The sequence below is a fragment of the Lagopus muta genome, chromosome 3 (assembly GCF_023343835.1).
Source record: "Lagopus muta isolate bLagMut1 chromosome 3, bLagMut1 primary, whole genome shotgun sequence".
Classification (NCBI taxonomy): Eukaryota; Metazoa; Chordata; class Aves; order Galliformes; family Phasianidae; genus Lagopus; species Lagopus muta.
Window position 1 is genome coordinate 8,696,163 of NC_064435.1, and position 26,513 is coordinate 8,722,675.

The 26,513-nt window shown below is 38.8% G+C and overlaps 2 protein-coding genes across 3 annotated transcripts in view; both read left to right on the forward strand.

Moving 5' to 3' along the window:
- DNAAF11 (dynein axonemal assembly factor 11) overlaps positions 1–26,513 on the forward strand; it is a 348,016-nt gene that overhangs the window by 252,016 nt on the left and 69,487 nt on the right. The window lies entirely within an intron of this gene.
- Positions 1–26,513, forward strand: part of KCNQ3 (potassium voltage-gated channel subfamily Q member 3) — a 199,433-nt gene that overhangs the window by 156,903 nt on the left and 16,017 nt on the right. Inside the window, exons 2-10 of one of the 2 annotated variants that reach the window (XM_048940303.1) lie at positions 6,358–6,448; positions 8,199–8,325; positions 9,675–9,847; positions 11,565–11,720; positions 13,169–13,279; positions 14,238–14,333; positions 15,591–15,685; positions 17,220–17,246; positions 21,957–22,013. In XM_048940303.1, the coding sequence (XP_048796260.1) occupies positions 6,358–6,448; positions 8,199–8,325; positions 9,675–9,847; positions 11,565–11,720; positions 13,169–13,279; positions 14,238–14,333; positions 15,591–15,685; positions 17,220–17,246; positions 21,957–22,013 (933 nt within the window). The remainder of the gene's footprint in view (positions 1–6,357; positions 6,449–8,198; positions 8,326–9,674; positions 9,848–11,564; positions 11,721–13,168; positions 13,280–14,237; positions 14,334–15,590; positions 15,686–17,219; positions 17,247–21,956; positions 22,014–26,513) is intronic. The other variant, XM_048940304.1, reaches the window with a different exon arrangement.

Here is a 26,513-nt window from a genome sequence, read left to right on the forward strand (position 1 = left end):
AAAGGACAACTTTCCTTTCCTAGATTTTCCTTTTTAAAAGCTTTCCAAACTTAGGGAAACTGCAATAAGGCTTATTCAAAGGAATTCCTGCCAGTGTAGAACCCATTTCACAAAAGAGTATTTTGGTATGAGTATGACTCAATCTTCTACCAATAAATAGTTCCCACTTCTGTTACCAATGGATTGATGTAATTCTGATCTACCACATCATTGCTGGATCTGCTAGCCTGTCACTAAGAGTAAGAACCCATTGGGGATTTCTCCTTACTTCCTCCAGGATTTCTTCTAGCTTCAAGTGGAGATTCTTCCTCTCTCTGCTATTGAAGTGGAACAAGAGTGCAGTTTGGCTTGTTTAATGTGGCATTTTTACTGTGCTCTTGCTGTATGGTGGCATTGGGCCAGGGATTCAAGCAGAGAGCTGTGAACATGTGTGTGTATTTAGCAGAATTTGTGGACACAGAGAAAGAGAGGTGCAAGAGGTACAAGAAGTAAAATATTAAATAGTGTATGTTTTGAGCCCTGAGAAAGTGAGGTATGCATTCTCTTCTCTCTAAAGAGTTGTTCTTAAATATTTGGTAAATACTTTTTTTTTTTTCTTTTAAAATATTAAATATCCCAACTCAAGCCTCTTATTAGCAACCATAAAACGATCAGTGCAAGATACTGCAGATGTACTGTGAAAACTGAAATTTGGATGCAGAGAAAAAGATGGTGGGTGGGAATAAGGAGCAACTGAAAGTGTGAGAAAAGATCCAATTTTAATCTTTATGGGTCAAAGCCAATAATTGAAAAAAAAAAGACTGTTCCAATATGAAGTTTGGGGATGCTTGTGAAAACCTGACACCCTGATCTTAAGACCATATTTTATTGGGAACTGAACATCAAAACAATTAAGTGAAACTCCATCATATTTTCCAAACTTAATTTTAGATAAATCTGTTAGCATTTACCAGGTGGAAGAACAGAATTAAGCTAGATTGCAGTCATAGAATCATAGAATGGCCTGGGTTAAAAAGGACCACAATGATCATCTAATTTCAACCCCCTGCTGTGTGCAGGGTTGCCATTCACCAGACCAGGCTGCCCAGAGCCACATCCAGCCTGACCTTTAATGCCTCCAGGGATGTGGCATCCACAACCTCTTTCTTGGACAACCTGTTCCAGTGCCTCACCACCCTCTGTGTGAAAAACTTCCTCCTAATATCTAACCTAAACCTCCCCTGTCTCAGTTTAAAACCATTCCCCCTTGTCCTGTCACTATCCACCCTCATAAACGCCATTCCCTCTCATGTTTATATGCTCCCTATATGCAAGTTTTAAGGAAAACAAGAAAGGACCAAATGAAGTTAAGCAGAAAAAATCTTAGACTCAATTGAAGATTTGTAGAGAGAGGAAATTCCACTGGAGTTGCAAGAAATGGCACTGCAGATTTGAGAGCCAATAAAAGTGTATGCACTATTGCACAAGAGGTGATACCTTAATAGTGTGTATGAATCTGTCCTGATCACACCCTGGATTGTGATCTGGACCAAATGTAGATGTGATGCCAAAGTTCCAACAAAGGATTTCAGAGAAACTTGGTCATGTAAGAAGTGGGTTGGTAAAGCTGGTAGGCTAATTCTTTCAGTAGTAAAATCATATAAATATTTGTAATTAAATCCAAAATCAGGCTGAACATAAAGGGTGAAATTCAGGGGAGAGGAGAGGAGAGGAGAGGAGAGGAGAGGAGAGGAGAGGAGAGGAGAGGAGAGGAGAGGATATGGAGGGGACTTTCAGAATTCATTAAGTCCAACTGCCTGACTGTTTCAGGGCTGACTAACAGTTAAAGTAATAGGTATGGGGCATCAACCATCTCTCTAGGAAGCTTTTTCCACTGTTTGACCACCACCTTTATATAGGAGCTAGTCATTACCAGATTTTCTTTCAGATACAGAGAACACATTGTCTGTTTAGGTGCTTCTTAACACCATGAGCTGTCTATTTCAAGATAACATGAGTTGTACACTAGGAGTGTATGTTCCTCTCTATTAACTTCAAGTCCACTTGAGGTATGTGATAGCAGATGTCCATAGTGAGTCCTAAAACACATCTCACTATAGGAGACAATACAATAGAAGATCAAGACTCCATCCATGTAACTGCTAGCTTAATTAAGTTGTATGGTAGAAAAGAGCTATACAAAAATCAAACATACTGCATCTAAATGTATGCTCAAGAAAAGTTTTGCCGACAGATTGTGCTGTAAAGGCAAAGTTCTTCACACAGGACAAAAAAACTGCCAAAATGATAGCAGATGCAAACATTGTTTGACCTGCCTATGATGTTTCTGATCCTCATGACAGCTTTAGAAGAACTGCTATGTTTTGGAATAAGTTATAGGCAAATCACTATGTGATCTGCTCCTAAAATTCTATGGAAGAGGTGCTGAATGGAATACATGACAAGCACATATGTATAGAAAAAATGTGAAAGATCTCAGCTATATCAGCATCATTTTGGTTCATATGAAAGCAGATACAGAAGAAACATTTAAAGAATCTGAAACATTAAAATAAATCAGGAAAACAATCCGTGATGTTCATCCAGGAAGAATCTGTTTCATAACCTAGCATGATAATAAATTATTTTTTCTTTCCTGTAAGAAGTATGTATTCTTTTTGGAAGATTATTTTTAATACTCCAAAATAGTGTGATTTGAAAATCTGAATGTTAAATGTCATTCTCAATGGCAAGAGCATTTATTACTTTGAATAGCATATTAGTTGTGACAGTGACAAAAGAACACTGCCATTTGGTGGTCTGTAAATTACACATCCATCAAAATAACCAAGCTTTTAGGAATAAAATAAATAGGTACAACTTACTGGGCCACGAAACATTACGTGAAATGATAGCAAGGTTAATTTTTAAAAACCTAGGAGGTGAATTCAAATCCTTACTTGTCATATCTGAATTAGTCTAGAGGTACAGACTGCCACCTGCTGAGACACTGTTGTCAAAAAGTCTGGGCTTCAGAGGACTCATTTGTTATAATTAAACCTTAATTTTTCTGCTGTTTCTTTCTTCTAACCTTTAATGCTATGTGTCTCTTGATAGCATCACTGTAACTTTGTGTAAATTTCAGATGCTCCCTCCGCTGATCCCCCAGGTCACTGTTTGCTTCTCCTCTCATCATCCCCTGTGGTTTCAGCACTCTGAGTCACCTGTTGCGATTTTACAGCCAGATTCAACCACTAGACCCACATTTCTGCCTTTAAAAGATGAGATTAGAGAACACAGGCTCAGGTTCTGTCATATTGCCATGGGACAGTACAGAGCAACAGTCAAATAAGTTCAAGTCTTTCTGATTGCTTAGTCACCATATGGGCAAGAAAATGGGTATAGGTGACACTCCTGATGAAAATATAATTGTTGTCTTTGCTAAGCAAAGGGGACTGATGAAAAAAATATGCTACCTTTGTAGCAGCTGCTATAGAAAGAGAACTTAAGAAGACTTCTGGGTTTTGTAAACACCCAGATCTAAAAGAAACAAAATAGGCTGCAGGGAAACTGGTGGGCTGCATAGCATGAACAGAGATTAAAATTCACAGAGTGCTCTGAACACAGTCATCATTTCAGATACTAAATGAGGATTGCTGAGATGTGATTTGATTAACTTGCAGCAGGTGTTTATCCTTTGGAAACAGGGTGGTAGAAGGAAATCTGATGCTTCCAAGATGGATTGCATTTACTTGTCGCAGCACAGGCTTTTCACCCAGATTACTGTAGAAGGAGCAGCCGGGCTCTGTGGAATGTGGGTTTTGGGGGAAATTGTGGTTTCTGCTCAGCAGTCAAACCTCAAAAGTCAATTTTCTGGATTGCATTCGCATAATTCTTAAGGCTATCAGATCATGTTCCCTGCTGGGACTGAAATCATTCTTGGTAACTTACGATCTCCAGTCTCACCCTCCCACCCTCTTTTTCCTTTTCTGTCTTCCACAATCTGTTATTTTTGCAGGTGGGCTCCTGCTTGGAGGAGCGTGGGCTGTGCTGCAGAGCAATTGAGCAAGAAGCACCCCTTGCCCATTCGTGCCAATATTTATTTGGTTGTTAGTGAACAAGGAAAAGATTTTTCAATGCAGTAAGACTCATTTTCTTGCGTATCAAATACAGGAATATGATCACCTGAACACCACCTGCAATTTGTTTTTTTCACATGGAGGGAAAATAGGATTGAGCAGGATTCTTCTGGTCTGTGGAGTGCTGATACCCTCTAGTGGTAAAACTGCAAGCATTTTTAAGCTTCCGAGCTTCTGTCTTTTTGAACCAAAATCTGCACATTATCTTTATGTGACTGTGCACACTGTAATGTGAATTTATACCTTAAGTTTAAGCAGCCGATAATGTAATTTCCTTGGACTGTTTTCAGTGTGATTCACCTTTCATTAAATCATTTAAATGGTACCTGTGTGCTACTGGATCACACAGTGTAAAGAAACAACTGCAATGGAAATCATCAGGTAGCTAAAGCTCAAGCTTTTAACTGAAGAATTAGTGATGGTGCCACTGTAGTGGCTGTAATTTGGTAAATCATAGTTAATTTATAGCTGGTTGAAGGAATCACATTGTCTTGGTTGAGTTGGCATCATTTTACTTGTGGAGGTGCAAGAACTGTAAGTCAGCTAGCGGGTTACTGGCTTTATGACTGCAAGATGGGGACAGCAAGTTATGGTGTGACAAAACCAGCTTGAGGGCATGGCAAGAACTTCACAAAGGTACTAAGTTAACTGCTTACTGTCTTGACTTGGCATGCGCGTGGTTACAGGTTGATGGCAACAGACATGTTCTGGACCCAAAGGCTGTGTCTTGTCAGCCACTTAACCCTTCCCCAGAGCATGTCTGGTGAGTGGGAGAAGGAGAAACTTGTCGATGAAATCCAGAATGAGTCAGCATGAGCAAATCCATGTATATCTGTTCTAACCTTTCTCGAAAGGGCTGATCTGAAATTTTCCAAGTGATTATACTGGCATAGAAACTTCAATCTGAACAACCCTCAGGGCCTGGAAAACTACAGCTGGGAGCTTTTTCAATGTTGTCCATTCCTTGCATGGAAGTATTGTCAGGGTATGCTCTCTTAGCCCCATGTTTCCCCATATACAAATGAAACAAGTGACCAGGGCAGGTTAGAGGAAACATATCCAATCTGAGCCTCCGTGGTCATCATTCTCCCTGCCTGCACATGTAGACTGGACTCTGTCCATTTCATCCAGTGAAACAAAGTGTAGCAAGACATGAGATAGCACTTCAGGTATCAGATTGAAGTTCAGAACAGGAATTACACAGTACAGGTCTTAAAAAGACTTTTTTTTTTTTTTCCCCTGGATTAAGTGCCTAATGCCTATCATTTCTTCGATGCATTCTAGCAAAAGATCCAGAGCTTTTATGGAGACATCCTTCCCATTTATTCACTAAGCTATGAAGTACTTCCGTGCCCACTGGCCCTTTTTTCCTGTTTGGGAGCACATTCAAAATGCCCGTGAACTGGGTACGTTAAGTACTAGAATATTAGTTTACCCCACTCTGCTTCACAGCAATCACTTACAAGACTCCCTTGATTTTTTCCTACCTATTTATCTGTAGATTTTTAATAGCTTGAACCTGGGAATAGTTTTATAAAGCAGATCAACTTGACTTCAGATTGGACTGAATTGGATTTACCAGTTGTGGGAGTTAAATTTTCTGTCAAATCTCTGAATTCTGGGTCTTCACAGACAACAGCACAGAGTCAGTGATTTATCACATACTGAGTTTATTATTATCACATACCGAGGAGAGCAGAACTTTACCCTCTCTATTGTCTCTCTTTCAAGCTTTGTCATCTTTTCATCTGCATAGAAATGAATGCAAAAAGAGAAGTGAAAAAAAAAAAAAAGAAAGTGGTGTGGTTTTCAAGGGAGAGTTTGTCCCAGTGCTGTGTTGTATTGAAGCATTTACTGTTTGTCTAGTCTCAGTATGTGCCAAGTAGATTAATTTCACTGCAACCACAGTGCCTTTTTGTGAAGCACACAGAACATCAGCTTGAAATAGACCTCCTGAGCATTACATATCTTATAAATCCCTTCCTGACATGCAATTCTATCTATTTTCTTCCTGAAGAATGCAACAGAGTTAATTATCATATGTTTGTGTTGGAGTCATTTTGACATAGGTTATTGCCATGATTTGTTAACTTCCAAGTCTCCCTTGGTCTTCCTGAGAGTCCACTCCACTGCTTATCGATCAGAAGTACCTACCTCCTATATGTAAATAAGCAGCATCTCCCACACAAATACAGAGCAGTAATATTCTCTTGGCTTCTCCTTTTTTGTTTCACTCCAGGTTTCTGATTGTTTTGGGGTGTTTGATCTTAGCTGTCCTGACAACTTTCAAGGAGTATGAAACTGTTTCAGGTGACTGGCTTCTTTTGCTGGTAAGTAGTCTGTGGCCAGCGTGTCACCCTGCTGATCTCCCTGAACAGAAATCAGCTCCATCAGCAGTGATGGAAACTTGCTCTGCATGTAGTACGATTTCTACTGTGGGTACTGGGACAGTGACTGAGCTTTTACATATTGGAGAGTTCCCAGTCCATTGTCAACATCAACTAAGTATAAAGGAAGAAAGAAAGACTACTGGCCTAAGATTTTTAAATAGCAAGTTTTCAGTATTTCCCAGCAGTTCTCCTTCTAAAGTACCAATAAATCACCTATTGGTCAGACTAGAACTTTTGAAAACTCAGTTTTTTGAGGATCTCTCAATAATATTGATTTATTCCATAATATTTTTCAATTCCCAGCATTTTTATTATTTTTTAAGGAAGGTCCTTAGAATTGGACTCAAACTTTGTCTGATAGTAGCGTACATGAAACTGTTCAAAGCAATGTCTCTGATTATTATCCACGAAGGAGAGAAATGTACTTGGAGAAAATAAATATATTCCTTTCTCTGAGTTTCCAGGATGTTTATTTTATCAATGATGGATTCATACTCAAGACTATTTGTGCAGGACTCCTACTTGACAGAAAGAGAAAAAAATTGAAAAAGCTCACTAAGTACAAATGTGACATATTAATCAGTTTATGAAAATGATCCCAACTTCCTCTTTTTGCATAACTGTCGTGGAATAGAAAGTGGTCTGTCTCACTAACCCTAGTTTTGTGGAATAGCAATTCTAGGAGAACCACATGGTACTTCCAGGATCTCAATTTCCATTTCCCTTTATACACTAGAGGCAAGTAGAAGTGGACAAGAATTAAATGTCAAGAGGCTTAGGAGGGGATTTCTCCTTGCAAGTTTCTTCTTAAAAAGCAACTGTAAGAAAACACCTTCATCTGCTAGGGAATTTGAATCTCGCCTTTGTCCCTGTTACTCTACTCTGAGCCATCTATTCACATTTGAGAAAGCCTGAGGTAATTTCTCCTGTGTCTGCTTTTACATGGCTCTCAGCAGTTTTCAGAAATGGGCAGCAGCTGGGGGTATGAGTATTAGGAAAAATCCTCCTTTCCTCTTTATCTCACATTTCCAGAGGCCCCATGATGCTCTTGTCCCATCTCCTTCTGTCACTTTGGAGAATTTCTCTCCTCCTCATTACCTTCTTGTGCCTAGAAGAGCTAAAAAATTCCCCAGTCCTTAATCACAATAGAATATCCTATTTTTCTTTGCAGAGAAACTGAGAGTAATAATATATGTTTTACATTTGTTGTATATATGCCTTTATACATATACCTTAAACATTACCATATGAATACACTTGCTCCTGTCCTTGTCTCTTCAGACATGGTTCCATGAAGGAACAACTGGTACATAACCCCATTGTACTGTGCACTGGGCACTTTGCAGTCACCACATGTGTTTTTATTTCATAATAAAAAACAGCAGTGGTTTTGTTTTTTTGAAATAATTGCATTTCCAACAAGGCAAGGTAAGCACTTCTTATATACCCAGTAGGAAGAACACATCCTATACACAGATAACTTAGCAATGTGTAAAACTATGATGTCCCACTTTTCCTTGACTCTCATGAACCTGTGTTCTCTTCCCTGCTTTCTTCCCCTATCTCTTTCTCATCCCTGTCCCCAACATTTGCTCCTCGGTTTGCAACTCTGTTTGCTTCATCTATTGCTGTGCATCCAGACTTACTGCAAAATTTAAGTCTAACAGTCTCATTTGTGTCTTTAATGCAGGAAACCTTTGCCATTTTCATCTTTGGAGCAGAGTTTGCCTTAAGAATCTGGGCTGCAGGATGTTGCTGCCGCTACAAAGGATGGAGAGGAAGACTGAAGTTTGCCCGAAAGCCTCTGTGCATGCTGGGTAGGCACATATGTTGTACTTCTGTTTTCCTTGTTAGGTCCTTTTCCTTCTGAGCCACGTTGGGAGGATATGCAAAAACCAGTGAAAGGCAGTACAAAGAGCACCAAAGTCAGCCCAGCCTCTTGTGCTAGGAACTGTGTCATACTGGGAGTGGTTATTTGTAATACCTGGCAATAAGAATTCATTTAAGATGTGCTTGGGTGGTTGGCCAATGAGAAAAAATTGATCCTTGTATGGTTTAAATACATTTTTCTTGTCCTGAGCCCAACTGTTTTTCTCAAGTTCACCACAAAATGTACGCTGTCTTCAGTTTCAAAGCCCTTCAGATCCTAATGCTAACTTTCCCGACCCTTTTTCATATTCACATACTATATTTTGCCTTTATAATGTTGGTCTGTATTTACAAACAGGTATCTTTGTGATTTCTCCCATTTTATCCTTCAAGTTTGGTAGGCATTACTTACAACTAGCCTTGAAGCTACTCATTATCCACCTTTGAATCCCCTCCAAGAACTCCTTTATCCACAAAACCAACTTGCCATCATGCAGGAGCACTGGTCATTCATGTTCACATTCATTCATTTTTTGGTTCATTATTGACACTAGTTTGTTTTGAGAATGATTGAAATTGAGTAACTCTGAAACTCATCTGGAGACACTATTTTTGGCTGGAAATAAAATATGAAGACAATTTTAAAAATGAGAGCGCAGATAATTATTTTTTAACTCCTTTGGTACCACTTGTATGAATTGACAAGTGAGGTGAATCAAGCGGGGGGGGGGGGGGGGGGGGGGTGGAGAAACAGAAAAAATAACAGACAAACCAGAGCAACCAACAAGAAGATGCAGTGTGATTTGCATTTTGGATTTCCTAGGTTAATCACTGAATTGGCAGCATGTGCTGATTGTGCCAGTGATTTTATTAGGAAAATTCAGCCAAAAGATCAAAAAACTACATGTACTATATATATACATATATATGTGTGTGTGTGATGATCTGTAATCCTGGTTCTCTGTGGCCTTCTTGAGGGACATAAGAATTCAGGTTTTTGTGGTTGTGTTTGTTTTTTTTTCTGTCAGCATTAGGACACTGTTTCTGTGCATCTCTATGCTAGCTCAGCCAGTGTCTCAAATATAGTGTATTGATCTGTAAATAGATTACAGGGCTCTGTTGAGTTCTGTGCATGACTCTGTGCTCCAGGTGCAGGTACCTGATTAATTGGCATGAAGAGGCATTTTCAGGCAGCTTTAAAACTTGCCTAGGGAAATTTGCAGCACGGCCATATGGGATTAAGAACTGAGTGAAGGAGCCACTTTTGTTGGCAGGCTTTGTTCTTTTCACCTTGCAGATATCTTTGTGCTGATTGCTTCAGTGCCAGTGGTTGCTGTTGGGAACCAGGGCAATGTTCTGGCCACATCGCTCAGAAGCCTTCGCTTCCTTCAGATCCTGAGGATGCTCCGAATGGACAGACGAGGCGGCACGTGGAAACTTTTGGGATCAGCTATTTGTGCACATAGCAAGGTAAGTGAGGAACTTGCAAGACTCAGCTTGGGGCTGAGGCCTGGGGGAGAGATACTGAAATGGAAGAGAGGGGACACATAAGTGCAGGAGTGCCTTAGGATTATTTCTAGCAACAGTAATCATAGAATGATAGAATCATTAAAGATAGAAAATCCACTAAGACCATCTAGTTTAACCGTCAACACATCCCCACTGTGCCTACCAAACCATGTTTCTCAGTGCCACATCTACATGGCTCTTGATCACTTCCAGAGATGGTGGACTCCACCAACTCCCCGGGTATCCTCTTTTCAGCTTCATTTCCTTCTTCACACTATGAACCATTTATACCATTTTTTTACTCTCCCCTACTCAATATTGATATTTGGAAGTGGCAAGAGTGAGCATCTATTCTCACAGACATTGCAACAGGAATTTTGTCATTACACAGAATGAGAGCAGGGGCATCCTTTTTATAGTAAAGTATGCTGAAATCTTTGACTGAAATGCCTGTGTAGTTGCAACCTATCTTTAATGGCTTCTCAGGTTGCATGATCACCAGATGGAGCAGAACTCCAGAAGGATGGCAAAAGACTGGCTGACAGAAATGTCATTTCAGGGGGAGCTGCTAGTAGAACTCCTTTTTGGAAGCATGGGTCAGACAATTCAGTGATGCACACAGTGTGAATCCAGACGGACAGAATTTCTAACATCATCTTTTCTCAGTCTGAGTGCTGTAGTCAGACATTCTGTCTCACACCAGAAAGATACATTGTGATTTTTCATTTTCAACAAATATTATTACAAGTTAAAAACTCTGTAAACTAAAAGCCTTTAGATTAGATTTCTCATATGCACTGGGCGTAGAAAAACTGTGCTACATACTGCGGTTTTTTTTGAATCCCTGAATGACATTCCTGACATTTCAGGTTTTTTGAAAATTAGAATGCCAGCTGGCACAGCATAATTAGATTTTACTTCTTTGTTGTGGCTGATAGGGATACCCTCCTTCATTTCATACCAACTTCTGTTTCCTCCCCGTAAAGCTTGCTGCAAGGCAGGTGGCATATAAACACTTATGTCTAAAATGTTTCCCAGGAAACTGAGATCATGAAAGAAGTGTATGTGCTAAGGACATTGTTTAGAAATTGTTTAAGTCTTGGTAGTGTGGGATTTTTTCCCCATCATTCCACATTGAGTTCCCATCACCACCTTTTGGATCTCAGCTGAATGAGGAAGACAAAAAGAGGTTATGAGAAATTTGCTTTACCGAAAGACAGTAAAGAAATAATTTTATTAGCAAGATTCACCAACAAATTGCCATCTGTGTTTGAAATCAGCCATAAACTAAAAGAGAGGAAACGTTGAAAGCTGCTTTGATATGCCTAAAGAGAAGAAACTGTATTCTGCAGCCTTGACTCTCTCAAGTTGAAGAGTAGAGCCATTGATTTGCCCGATAAAACCACTGCAGCCCTGGTGCAAAAGGACCGAGAATGACATAAGACTCAAGGTCAGGGATACAGTCTCATCATGGTGCAGCTAAGCTCTTAGCTCAGCTTTACTTCAACTTTGCAGCAACTTTGCCAGTAAGCACTGAGCTAGACTCGTCGTGGAATTGTGACCAAGCTTCCAGTGACAGCTCTGCTATTGTCAGTGCTTTTCTCCTGACAATTATACTGCCACTGTGGATTTTGAGTCTGTTTTCAGCCCCTTCATTGTCCATTTGTTTCCTTTGCAGGAACTCATCACTGCTTGGTACATTGGGTTCCTGACACTCATACTATCCTCGTTTCTTGTTTATCTGGTTGAAAAAGATGTGCCGGAAAAGGATGCTAATGGGGTGGAGATGAAGGAAGAGTTTGAGACCTATGCAGATGCATTGTGGTGGGGGCTGGTAAGTGAATCAAAAAATTCTTTATGATCTTTTTAAAAACGTTGTATCAATAAGTATTGGTGTTAGGGTCTAAATATAAGTGCTGCTAAATTTGAGTGAGTGGGATACTACTGGTATAACATCACCAATAGTAAGAACGCCACTAAAATAAATTATCAGAATTTATCTCTCTGTGGATATCTAGTCAGGCAGAGGCTCTTAGGTACTTAAAGCCTATAGAGATACCAGTCTGTGCTCCTGAATTCTAGGAAGGCTGTTTTGGAGGAGGGTCTCTAAGTGTAACTTCACTGGTAGACTGTATGCACTGGGGCAGCCAAGTTCTTACAACAGTGGTGTCCACCCAGTGAGAGCTATATCCTTCAGCAAATGACTAAAGTAAAGCTGGTACAAAGTCTATTTTGTAGACCTAGCAACATGTGGCATAGGTCTGGGCAGTATAGGTAGATGCTGATGGAAGTTAGATCTATAAGGAGCTACTGAGACCATTCCCCCGAGAATCTCTCTGGATTCTTATATAGAAGGGTAGAAAGATGTCTCTGGAAAGAAATCTACATGTTGCTTATGTCTTACATGGATTTGACAGGAATCGCTCAAGAAATTCCATTGATGGTAGGATACTGATCAAGAGGGATGTTTAATATGCCTGTTCTTATATTGGTTTGCACCACTGCTGGTTTGATCATGTAAAATCCTAGCTATCTTGTACAGAGAATTTATGTTTCTTTACTAACAGTAGTTATGGGAACTGACTGTATTGTACAAAATCTGTGACTAAAATTCAGCATATTCATATTTTTCATATTCAGCATATCATATTTTTTTATTCAGTGCAGTTCTTGTAAATGGCAAGATATGTGGCATGGGAATTGGAACTATATGATCTTTGAGGTCCCTTCCAACCCAACTCATTCTGTGATTCTATGATTTCTCCTTCACCCTTTCCATTGCCAAGCAAAAGATGATAAACAGAATTGTTGAATATTTTCATATCCTTCTTTACTAGGAAGTTCAGGTAGGGTCTCATTTGAAGGGTCATATTTGAAAAACAAGGTTTAGCAGTTGTGTAGGAATGGAGTAAGTTTTCACAAAATTATCTTTGCTTCTTAGTGACTGGTACTTTAGGAAGACGTAGCCCTGACTTATTGTTAAAGCGCTGCAAACTTAATTGGCAAGTTGCATTCCTAACTGTGCACTGACAGTAGGCATGAGACTTGGTCTTTGTGCCACATCTGTTCAGTAGATGCATCCTAGAGAATCAGCTGATTTAAGACTAAATCCATTCTTCCAGATGCAGCGCCTCTAAAAAGATTGACTGGCCCATCATAAAGATTCTGTTTTAAGAAGCTGTGTGTGAGCATTCATAGAGCTAATTGAATGACACAGGTTTGATAGTGATATTTAAAACAGGGTTGTTGGTTTTGTTTTATTTATGGTCATTCTGCCCACAGATCACCCTTGCTACGATTGGGTATGGTGACAAGACTCCCAAGACGTGGGAAGGACGGCTGATTGCAGCTACATTCTCACTCATTGGAGTGTCTTTCTTTGCTCTTCCTGCAGTAAGTAACTTCTTTCTCCTCCCTTAGCCACATCCCAGAGCTGTGTGCTTGCAAAAAGAGGATAAAGTGATCAAAACTTCCAGTGGAATCAAAACTCATTAATAGAAGTAATTCAGACACTTGAACTGGTCTGTATTAGTAAGTAACTTTGATCTATGCTCTGCTTCCTGAAGACAAGTAGGATGCTGCTATCAAAATCTTTTATTCCAAAATTTACATGCAAACTACTGGATATAATATGTCACCCTGATAATTTCTGAGCCATGTGTGAACATTGTCTGAGACAGTGTTATTTGGCTCAGGACAGAACAAATCCATCAGGTGAATGATCTGGGCAATCACAGGACAGATCTTGAGCTTGTACTCTAGCCTGCATTAGTTTACTGGTATTGACATAGCCACACAAGACATATTTTTAAAATATTTGGGGCCTATTTATCTAGGATTGTGACCATTTTACTGAGCTCTAAATATGTGCATGCCAAAGATCTGTATTTGAGTGATCATCTCAGAACATTGGCCATTCTATAACTTGAAAATAAATACATTGCCTGAACAATTCCAGCTGGGAAAGGTGGTAGGCATTCAAGAGGCTGAGAATCTAAAGATGATTTGGCATGGCTTTCATCACATGGGAAGAGCAAAGCAACCTCCTCAGTGGAGCAGTGGAAAAGGCATAATGTACTGCAGAAGGGTTCTGTGTAGCCATCCTCATTCTCATCTGCAGAACAATTTCCTATCAGAATTTCTCCACTTTTCCTGAATAAAAAAATGCTTAAATTTACCCCATCTCTAGAAGTCTTAAGGCCATCTTGAATGGGACCGTATGCAACCTTGTCTGGTAGGAGGTATCTCTATCTATAGAAGAGAGTTGGAACTAGATAATCCTTAAGGTCCCTCCCAACCCAAGTAATTCCTTGATTTTATGATAAAATCTTGCATCACTCTATGCTTTCAGGGCATTCTGGGTTCAGGGTTGGCACTGAAGGTCCAGGAGCAACATCGTCAGAAACATTTTGAGAAAAGAAGAAAGCCAGCAGCCGAACTCATTCAGGTTTGCAGCCATTTCTCTCATTGAAAAAGTGTTATTTATGAAGATTTTTGCTTGTTGCAGCAAGGACCTCCTCTTCCCTCATCCCCAATTCTCATTTGTCATTGCAGGATGTAAGAAGCCGTATTTGTAAAGAAGAAAAATTTTTCGCATTGAGCTAGATAATCCCATGGTCCTTGCAGTTCTTGAGGGATCTCTCAATTTCCATAATGTATTTTAGAAGAAAGGTGTCATTAGAGGAAAGACCCATCTTCTAGCCTCTGGAAACCAACAAAATTCTATGTCAGCCTTACAGAATCACAGAAAACATGCTGTTGAGAACATATTCTTTCCAAAATCCAGGTTTTGTTAGTTCCTTTGTGAAATAATTTTATGTGGAAACAAAGTCATGTTGTTATTAGCATGAAAACAGCAACAGCAGTAACACAAGAGACAGTGACTAGTTCATCCTAGTCAAAATGCCTAAGTAGTATGTATGGTTTGTAAAAGCTGAAGCATGCCATTGGGTCTTCTATTATGTTACTGGATGATCAGTGGACTCAATGGGAAGAATCATCTTATCTCATTCGGTCTTTTATTCTGACCTTTGTTATGGGTGCAGAAATCTAAGCTTAGCATTATTGTCTTGGGACTGACTAATTACTCAGCGTAGCTGTGGAATGCATCTTGAGTACAGTGAAGCAAATAATAGCATTTCCACAGAGGGACATAGGAGCTTTCTGTGATATCACATGGAAATGTTGGTTTTCACTACAAATGCTGTTCAGAAACAGGAGTTGCAGGAATGAGCAATGAATGGAATTTACTGCTAAAATTTACTGCATATCCACTTAGGAGGCAGCAAATTTAGTCATAATATTTTTAACAGTATGCTTTGAGAATTTTGGATTGAGCTCAGCAAAATTTCCTCTGATGGTACATTAGATAGTAACCAACCTAATCACTTCTAGAAATATTGCACATTCAGCAGTCCTTGGTTCTCTTTCAGGAGTATGCAACAGGAGAATAAAACCAGTTTAGTCAACTGTAATGTCTTGTTTGCACTGGTGGTACTTCCTCCTTTAATAACCTCCCCAGATCAAAAGTCAGTGTTAATAATTTTGCCATATATTGCCATTCATTTGGTATGACTCATTAGTAATTCATTTCCAGATAATCACTCAGGTGAATCATTATAGTCTTTGAAATAATCTGGCTGTTTTCAGACCGAGGAATAGCCTTGCCTTATGCTGATTATTGTCTCACCCTTGAAATCTCCAGGCTGCCTGGAGATACTATGCTACTAACCCCAACAGAATTGATCTTGTTGCTACCTGGAGATTTTACGAATCAATTGTATCATTTCCATTTTTCAGGTAAGTGAATTTCACATCTTTCCATCACCATTTTCTGTGAAGTTTAAGTCAGGACAGGAAGTAAGGAGTTTTGTATATAATTAAGTTTTCATAGGTAGCAGAGAGTTGCCAGTTACTATTTTCCTAGTTGAGAGTGAAAAAAAAAATGCGTCTGTCCTCTGGCTCCATGGGCACATGGACAGCTCCCTCCGTGTCTCTCACGTTGAGGTTGAACAAAGGAGAAGGTTGCCTTGCAATCAGCTTCCTTTTTTAAGACTTTGGAGTTTTTTGATCTGGAAATCTCAGTTTCTTCCTCTGCAATTTTGATCCTGAGAAAGTCTGAGTCACAGGCACCTGCACTGTTCACATCTTCTAGGATGATGGGTATAATTCAGTGGAGGACAGTCAAGGAATGTCTAAAACTGTCCTGATGCTGTTCATTGAAGGTTCAAAAGAAAAATTTGTTGGTGAGTTGAGGTCATTATTTTTTAAATCCCAATTATGATCACCACTCCAGAGTTCAGTGGAAAGCATTTCATGCATAAAACATTTATAATTAATTTGTGCTTGTAAGTTAATGGGTGTTTGATACTCAACTTTTCTTGTTTCAACTTGAGGTATTAACACAAAAATGCCCATTAAATACCCATTCTTTTAGCTATAGATTATCAGTTGGTAATAATGAGTATTAATTATATGATATATCATAATATCATAATATTATGATATCATAAATCATAATATTATGATATATTATATCATTTCAACATTCATTCTGGGCTTGCTGTTATGCTTCGTTCTGAAAACAAGTGCTCTTAACCCGTTGCTCAGCACAGATGGGCTGTACTCACTGTGCTAGTATGGCAGTGCCAGTTGTTTCTTAAAACTGACTTGAAGAAACTTTTCAGTTTCCTGCCTTCTCAAAGGGAAAATCATAACCAAATATTACCTCTTCTTTTGTTTTAATCACAGTGTATTTCTTTAGAACTAATCTCCCATCAGTCCCAAAGGAAATCTCTAAGAAAAAGCACAAGTGTTTAATTAAGGCTCAGTATATTTCTTTTTTGTATCCCTTCTCACTCTGTATCTATTCCCACCTTATCCATTACACTGTGATTCCTACAGGGTTCCTTGACCTCACATTTTGTTCAGAGAACACTTCTCATGTTCACCTGAAGTCTAGACTCACTACTGTGTTTTCAAACTTATCCTTTGTACTAGGTTCTTCTCTGATTTAAACATAACCTGAAATTTAAGAGGTGTTTTGCAAATGAGGTCCTCGGAGAGAGGGCAAGGGATTGACTTCTCATGAAAGCCTAGATTACCATTCTTAGCAACACAGATTGGTTTCAGTGTTTCATTTACTTTACTTTATGACTAGCTAAAAACGTAATGTCAAAGCTTTTAATTCTGTTGTCAGTAATGATCTGATCACAGAGCAAAAAAAGTGTAAACAATTAGTAGATTAACAATTTCCATTAAAAGAATTTGCTGGATTTATTGTGTAATTCTTCTTTCCTTGATTTCTTACAATGCTTCCTCTCTTCTATAAAAGGAAAGAGCAATTGGATGGTACTGCCAGGTATGCTTCTGCCATTATTAAAGTCTTCTTTTAATACATTATTGGAGAATGTGGGTTAAATGGTTCTTCGTGGATTTGTGAGCTGTTAACCAAAACATGCTACTAACACCATAGGTAGTCATTAAAAATGTTTAACCAATCCATTTCTTAATTGCTTGCTTTTTTCCCAACTTAACAACATAGCTAAAATGCTAATCGTACAACTGGAAAGTGTTGCTTGCTGATTGTCTGTAAGCTTTATTGTTCATTATGATTAATCAGAGACTATAGAAATTTTTCCTGATCTATGCTATAGGGGCAGAGTTAAGCATTCAAGTTGCTGTGCAGTGAATTTAAAGTTCTGCCTCATGTTGTTGCACCGCACAGAGCAATGTTTTGATGGAAGGGATCAGGTCTGTGTCATTTCAACATATTCTCAGATTTCTTGATGATAAATATGAAGATGAAAGGCTAAGGTGGATCAATAGGATAATCAAGTTCTCTCACTTTACTACAAAGGCTACATTAGAGTTAAGGGCTTGTTCTTACCTCTGCTGATGTAGATGGGAAAGTTCCCAGTAACTTTGGGGCTTTATAAGCAGAGAATGAGATCCTAATACTGGTTAGTCATTGAAGACTACAGCAGAGCAGACCCTGTTAGTGAACATACGAGGTTTGAGACATATTTGGAAATGAATTATTCATAACCCCTTTAGCAAAATTACAGATTTGAAAGCACGTAAAAGAATTCAATCTCTTAGGTCAGACACATAAGGCACTTAAATGCTAAACTACTATCAATGGATCATCCACAATGAAAGTCAATAGGTATTAAAAGATAAATAGTTCCACAAAGACCTATGATTAAGCTGTCTCCATTTTCATTCTCATTTAAAACATGGAGAAAATGAGCAAGAATTATAGGAAAAATTGTAAACTGACAGGGAATTACAGCTTCCTAGAGAAGTTCCTGTGCCTGTAGCGACAGAACAATTCCTGCAGTATTTTCTGAGCTGTTCTAGCGTTTAGTCCAGTAGAAGGCATTTAATATGGATGAACTGGATTAAAAACTGATAATTATGACTCTCAGCACAGAATCTTTAAAATCGTAATCCCATGGTCCTTGTTCTAGAAGGTTATGTGTTGCTTTTATGTTGTTAGGTAAGAAACAACCTTCAGCAAAATCATCATTAATTCTGAATGGGAACCTTAGTAACAATATGTTTAAAGAAGTAAGCATTATTAAAAAAAACGATTGGAACTCCTCCAGGTAAACAGACAAATTATGGTACTTGTGGAAGCATCCACTGACTTCAGTAGATATGAGGCTGAGCTCTAATCTGCTTGTTTTTACAGTTCCATGTCCCACTTCTCATAAAACTCCTGTTTATAGACCATGTAATTTAAATTAAAAAAAAAAAAAAAGATTGAATCTTCCTGTGCTGATTTAGTATGGGAAATATTAGTGCATTAGTTGTACTGCAGTTTGTGTTGAAGGCTATATTGAATTGAATGGGCAATAAGGAAATGTTGTCTTAGTGGAGAGAACAGCCCATCAGTGCACTCAGTCTCCAAAGTCTTGCATAGTGGAGTACTTAATGGGCAAGCTGTAGCAGTAAGTTCACTTTCTGAACTGTGGTTGATAATGGAGAAAGAAGAATTCATACAAATCTTTCTCAGAATAGTCAGAAAACATAAAAAGTTAATAAAATAAGGACAAGAATAGATTGGGTAAATTACTGGCTGGCAAGATGGTGTCAAGATCAAGGCTTTGGGTGCTGTGATCTTGGGCAGACCTTTGAGAGAGCATGCAGAATGCAATTGAGAAAATGGGACAAAAGTGTTCTGGGGAACAATCTGTCTGGATTGGTTAGCAGAGCTTTAAACTACATTTCATGGAGGAAGGGCATGGAGTTCCTTGTGACAGAGAGGGGCCTGGTAATGCTGCCTTTTTAGAAAACTGTGGAGAAATGCCTCTCAGTTGTCTAATGTGATCTCATAATTACTCTTCAAAGTAGATAACGTTATCAACAGTGTGGCTTAAACCTTCCTGCATCCCTCTAGATATACCTGCACCCTCTGCTTCCCTAAAGTGCCTGTATACCAATGCACAGTATGTGAAATAAACAGGAAGAACTAGAGATCTGTGTGCAATCACAGAGTCATGATCTCATTGTGATCACAGAGACATGGTAAGACAGCTCACATGACTGGAATGCTGTCATGAATGCCCACTTCCTCTTTCGTAAAGGAAGGCTGATGAGGCCGCGTGGTATCCTTGGTCTCCTTATATGAGACCAACTAGAATAAATTGATCTCCCCTTCAGGGGGAAGTAAATGGATGAAGCCAGGCTCTTCTTGATGGTGTGTTGCAGTAGGAAAAGGAATAATGGCCTAAAGCTTGAACTTGGAAATTCTGTACTAACACATGGAAGAACTTTACAGTAGGAGTGATGGAGCACTGCAACAGGCTTCCCAGAGAGGTTGTAGAGTGTTCTCCTATGGAGATATTCAAGACGCTTTTGGACACTTATTTCTGTGATCTATAGTAGGGTACCTCTTTAGCAGAGGGGTTGGACTCGATAATTTCTTGAGGTCCTTTCCAACCCCTGTGATTCTGTGATTCTTTTAAAATTAAAAAATGAAGCCCAGCTGTGTGAAAATGTCAGAGTTTCTGTTCTGCAACATGAAAGCTCTTTAGGAACTCCAAAGAGTTGAATTCTATGACAGATCTTCCTAGAACCTCTCTCCAAGCAGGAGATGGCAGAGTAACAAAAAAAGAGCAACTCCTTGCTCTTAGAACATTTGGGAAAAACATAGGATAAGGCAATGACCAAAGAGTCCGTTTCAGAAATTGAATGCCAAGGCAAGTTTGCAGGGAAGGATTTGTGGTAGTAGAAAGCTAATTAAAATTTGACAACCGCCAAGGCTTTACTGAAGCTTACTTTAAACTAGAACTAAAGATGTGAGAGGCACTGACGAACATGTTGACCCACGCAGTGGGCTGGATCTTGTAAGTACTGAAGAGGTTTGCAATGTTGCTCTGTTAAGAATAGCACTTTACCTGTAAGCTCTGTACATGCCCAAAACCAAGAGTAACTGATACTGTGCTCTTCACTGCTTACTGGTGGGGAGCATGGTGACTACATGCTGCAGATGCCATAAGCTGTTTCTTCCTTAATCAATGCTTTAAGCTGCCAGACCTACTGAAAAGGACTTGAGGATGGATGGGAAGCTGGACATGAGCCAGCCATGTGCCCTCACAGCCCAGAAAGCCAACCATATCCTGGGCTGCATCACAAGAATGTGGCTAGCAGAGTGAGTGAGGTGATCCTGCTTCTCTACATGAGGACATGGAGTGCTCAGTACAGGAAAGATATGAACCTGTTGGAGCACATCCAGAGAAGGACCACAGAAATGACGAAAGGAGTGGAACACTTCTCCTACAAGGACTGCCTGAAAGAGCTGGGGCTGTTCAGAATGGAGAAGAGAAGGTTCCAAGGAAACCTGATAGCAGCTTTTCAGTATCTAAAGGGGAACTACAGGAAAGAAGGGAAGAGACTCTTTAGCAGGATCTGTGGTGACAGAACAAGGGAAGTGGTTTTAAACTTAAAGATAAGTAGATTTAGGTTACATATAAGGAAAAAGTATTTTACATTGAGGGTGGTAAGGCACTGGAACTGGTTGTCCAGAGAAGCATTGGGTGCCCTGTCCCTGGAGACTTTCAAGGTGAGGCTGGATCAGGCCCTGGGCTGCCTGCTCTAGCTGTGGTGTCCCCGTTCATTGCAGGAGAGTTGGACTACATGACCTTCAGAGGTCCCTTCCAACTCTAAGGATTCTGCAAAATTCTATGAAATCTCAGATAGCAATTGTGTCTGTAGAGAAAGGATGATTTCCTGTTTCCATCTGATCTGAAGAGTCCTATGCTTTGCACTTTTGTATTACAAAGGATTTTCATCTTTTTGAAAAAAGTGACATTAATGTCCTCATTTATTAGAGTGCTCTCATTCAGCTAATACTGGGGTGTTTTACATGTCCCAACCATTGGGTTGGGCTTTTGCAGAGTGAACATAGTTTATTTTGAAACTGGTGTTTATGTTTGTGTTTGAGGAAGTAATTGGTGGCTTGATTTTTCCACACTGTTTTTAATAGCTATTAGCACTTATTTTGATCAGTGTGTTAATTTTGAATCGTGGGTATACAGGCACTTTAGTGAAGAATTTTGAAGTTTCTCCTAGGGCTTTGCTCCTAGACAGGTTTTTAATTTTGGCACACAGCATTACTCAACTGTAGAACTAGACAGCAGGAAAACAAATTCATTGCTAGGTCAGTTATCGTATCACTGAAAAAAAATTGTTTATCCCAGTTTCCTTATGTCTCTAAGATAAATAATATCCCTCTGCCTTTGGAAATATGTTTTGAGATCTTTAAGTGGCAGACCATTGTACTAGTCCTTCCTACTGTGTGATTATAAGAGAATATAATATGGTACATTTTAGTATTGCTAGTAGTTACAACTTAATGAAAATGAAAGCATTTCTAGCAAGGCTGGAAATTTCACTATCAGGATTTCTTCTTAATGCAACTTCCCGAAACAGGAAGGGGAAAAAAGTCACTCTGAACTGCATACTTCATTAAATACAAATGAAAGGCTATTCCCATTCTTTTTCATAGAGCTTTTCATGAGTAATCATTAACGTCTCATCTTAATAACTTTTCTTCACTTTACAGTAATGTCATGTTTAGTAGGGAGTCATTCTTTGGATCGAGCCTCACAAGAAAACTTAGGTATATACATTCAAGTAACAATTGAGCCTTACTCTCCATATTTCTTGCATGCCATTCTCTGCCTGCAATTTCTGTTTTGACAGCAGTAGTTCATCTAACCACCATGAAAAGTAAGGGAAATAAGAAAGAAACATTACTTAAATATAAAAATAAATGTGCATGACTTTGCAGATAGTTCATTGTTCTGCTGTTCTGAAAACATGGGATCTAGTCATAGCTCTGCCAATGATCTGCTTAGAAATAAGTGCTTTTCACTGTTTTCATAGAATGAAAATGATACTAACCTACTCTGCTAAGCATCTAGAAGTCTATGGCTGAACAATATTCTGTAAGAGCTGAAAACCATTTCTTGTGCAGCCCCAACGTTGTCAGTACAAATGCATGCAAGTTACTTTGCATTTATGTTCAGCAGATCAGTATCCCTGCATGTGTATTTACAGGTTCTGATTCAGGGAAGTGGAGGATTTTGATCATCTGAATGAAGTTAGTGACACGTTTAAACATCTTGCTGAACTCTGACTTAAGACTTGGGGCAATAACTTTATTTTACTGCAATGAAACATAGAAATAATCAGTAGCAATCCAAAATTCTGAAAGACACATCATTGGAAATACTAAGATTTTGACTACATTGTTAAATATTTTATTTTATCCTGAACATCTTCCCATCATTCAACTTTATCTTGTTCTTCTCATTTCTACTTCATTTCACAAACATCAGTACACAATTCAGCTTTCCTAGCTTAAGCCCTTCATCTTTTGGAGAGCTGCTAGTGAAGCACTCCATTTTTCATTGGACAATTGGCCCATGCAAAATATTTGAGAAACACTGATTTTTCTAGTGATTGATACATGGAGAAATGTTCACTGCAAAGTAAAGAGTGGGTCAACATCCATGTGATTTCTATTTACATTTCTGGCTGCATTCTTTGGTGAAAAATATCCATCCTGTTTTTGCAAGGAATTGAACTTGGATTGTTCTCCCCATGGATTGGGGTGATATTGCTTATTTTTGCCCATTTCTAATCACTTTAGAGGGGAATGAGTAAAGGGACTGATCAAAAGCCTGTTAGTGTGAACAGGGACTCTTTCTTTTTCTGAAGAGTGTCAAAGATGAGTCTAAGGAAGAACTCATGGTCATATTTCTCATCAGATAATTTGGATGGCGAGTTTGAATTTAAAATTAGATCTACACTTAAATACCAGTAAGGACCACCAAAGGATGAGGAAATGTGGTGGCTAAAATGGGATATTTTTTCCCTCCCAAATCAGAAATTTGCAGATTTAGACCTTGAATTCTAGGTGCCCAGGGGCTTTTTAAAAGAAAATATTAGTTATTAAGAAGTTACGGTCAATTATTTTGAGGTTGATCACTTTTGTGTGTTATTCTTCATAGAAACAAATATCATTTAATTTTCTTAGAAGGATAAGCTGATTGGCTAAATTTTGTAAGTAGTTTGGAACAGAAAAGTGTTCTTTGTTTTATATTGGTAAAACGTGGACTCTTAGAGATCAGTTGAAAGTATTCACTGAGGGCTAGATTTTCTGCAGGGCTCATTGCTGTCTTCATATTAGTTGTATGCTAATTTCCATTGGGAAAAGCGCAAAGGAGAATATTCCTGAAAATCTCATTCAGAATGTTTGATTTCTCAAAGCCCAGTTCACCTGCACAGTGATAGTACAGCTGATAATGTAATAAAATACTGGAGTAAGCCTGACTTCCTTTTACTTCCAGTTACTTGAGACTAGCCTAACCTAATGATTAGCTAGCATAGTGATTAGATAAACTGCAAAAATATGGAAAGATTTCCTGAATATTATTACTCTGTGTGAGGTGAAAAGGGTAAATACATGGAGTAGGGCTGTGTTTTATTCATTTTTAGTATTGATTCATTATTTTTCTTCTCATACATGTGCCATTTGATTATGAAACTCCAATGTTAGGCAAAACACAGAGAGGAGAGTATCTGGCTTGCATGATGGGATGTAACTGCGTTATTTCCATGCATGACTGTTTATGAATCAGTATTGCTAGTTCAGTGGTTCCCACTCTTTATTCTTAGCAAGGGTAGAACATCTGCTGCAGAAGCCAGCCATCTCTTGTATATCCCAAAAGCAAATTCTTCTCCCAGATTTTCCAAAATAATTCCCTTTGCTCAACAGGAGCAAGAATCTGAGAGATGAATTGTCCTTCAGCTGCGAAGATAGTTTGCAGTGCATCTATCTTCCTCCCTTTGTAGTGGTCTGTATTTACCCTAGCATAAAGGAGTTCTCATGCTAGGACTCCACTTTGAAGATAAAAGTTTGAGGAAAACTTTTATCCCATCACAAGGGAGAGGATGCAATGGCATGCGAGACAAGAAATGGCAATGCATCCAAAGCAATCAGAAAAAAATGCTCTGCATTTTTATCAGTATTTTTGGGATGTGTTATTTCTTGTGATTTCTGGAAGTGAAATCAGAAATCCTGTTTTCCTGTGGGAAAGCCAAATAATGTGAAACTGCTGTCCCAAAGAGAGGAAAAGCAGCTAATATCAATAGGTGGATTCTGAAAGACAAGCAGCAGTAGATGAACTTGTAGGTGGGAACCACTGTCCTAGCCACTCTCATAAAGGATGATGTGATTTGCGCATGCTTCATACTCTGAGACTGAGCCATGCGCATGCTGTTTTAATGATGGGGATTGTGTCATGAGAACAGATGTTTCCTAAGTGTTTTTAAAAACCACTATGTAAGCAGAAACCCCAGCAGACCCAGATTTCATCCCCTGGAAATGAGAATACAGTCTGCTTTTTCCATGATGATAAGTAGCTATTTATCTGGAAAGAAGTTAGTTTGTTAGGTTTTTTTTGTTTATTTTTTATATACAACATATTGTATTTTTCATGTGAAGCTAAAGATTGATTTTCGGAGTATTCTACTGCTCTGGCTGCCTACATATGAGCACAGTTGTCTACATTTATTGTGTAAAAATCCTGCTATAAATGAATGTTACTTTAAGGGTTAATAACCAGCATTAAATTAACGAGAAAGGCTTCAGGTCACATAACTTCAGTTTAGGCTAGAGATCTGCATTTTAAATTAATTCTCACCTAGATCTCCCTGTAATCAATAATAACAGACAGATTTTTCCATCTTGAAAGTCATTCCAAAGTGAAACAGTTCTCTCAGCAGGTTGCTGACTTCCACAGAGCATAAAAAGGAGACTAAAAATCAACCTTAGGCATGATTTTAAAGAGTTAAAACAGATTGGTAAAATTCTAAACCTAAGGTGCCTGAGCAACAGTCTTGAGACAATAATTTGTTCATGAGCTAGCACTTATTGATGGGAAAAGTTAACTCTGGAAAGGCAATTTAGGAATGGTTTATGTTGATATTAGCTACATTAAAAAAAAAAAAAAATAAAAAGAGGGTAGCTATATATGCAGTGGAGAATATCATAGCAAATAAGTAGCCTTTTTTGCTGAATGCAGAGGACTATTTTGATCTATCAGCAGGTTATGAAGTCTTGACCACTGCTGTTCTGAGGTAGGTCAGAATTTCTGTCCCTGAACTGAAAAAAAAAAAATCTCTCCTGTATATGTATTTTCTATATATAGTGTATAAGAGACTGAATAAAGTTCCCAGGGATGCCTTGGAATGTCTTGCTAAGCACCACTGCTCTCAGACAAGGCCTCTGAGAAAACAGATAAGCAACAGTAATGCAGAAAAGAGACCACAGATTTCTCTGTGGTCTTAATAGAAAGCAAATCACTTGCTCAGGTCCTATACTCACCATTAGTTTAGCCTTTGGAGCACTGCTTCAGATCAGTCAGATCCAGAGTCCAGCCCAGAAGGAAACATAATGGAATTAATTTTTAAAATAATTCCTAAGGCTGAACATGAAACTACTCTACACATTTTGTGCTGACTAATCTGCCACAGAAATTGGCTTGTCAAACAGTAATATTATTTTGCTACAAACAGAAAACTATTCCTTGATTTTTTTCTGTGCAAATTTGCCTGTACTGTGTACATTTTCCCCCAAAGCTATTAATTACTCAGGAAATTACATGAGGGCAAAATCTGGGTTATTAATGCAATTCACTAAGACCATTCTAATTCTTCTCTCAGGTCTGTGCTTTTGTCTCCTCAAATCGCTGACTTCAGGCCTGGCACTGCTGATACATCAGGACTAGCTGTGCGTTTCCATACTCACACAAGTCCTTCATAGTTTTGCCACTTCCACACTTGCATACACCTATACATTTAATATACACATCTAAATTTAATGGGCAGCAGAAACTGCATTCATAAGTATTGCAATATTGTCAACAACAAAATTCAGAAAGTCTGAGAAAGCACACTACACAAATGTTTGTACTTCAGTCTTTTGAGAGAGGGATATTTCACAGAATCAAAGAATTGCAGGAGTTAGAAGGGATCTCTGGAGATCATCTAGTCCAGCTCTCCCAAGAACTGTTAATATGAATCTGATAGTAAAGATGAGGGCTCCAGTAAT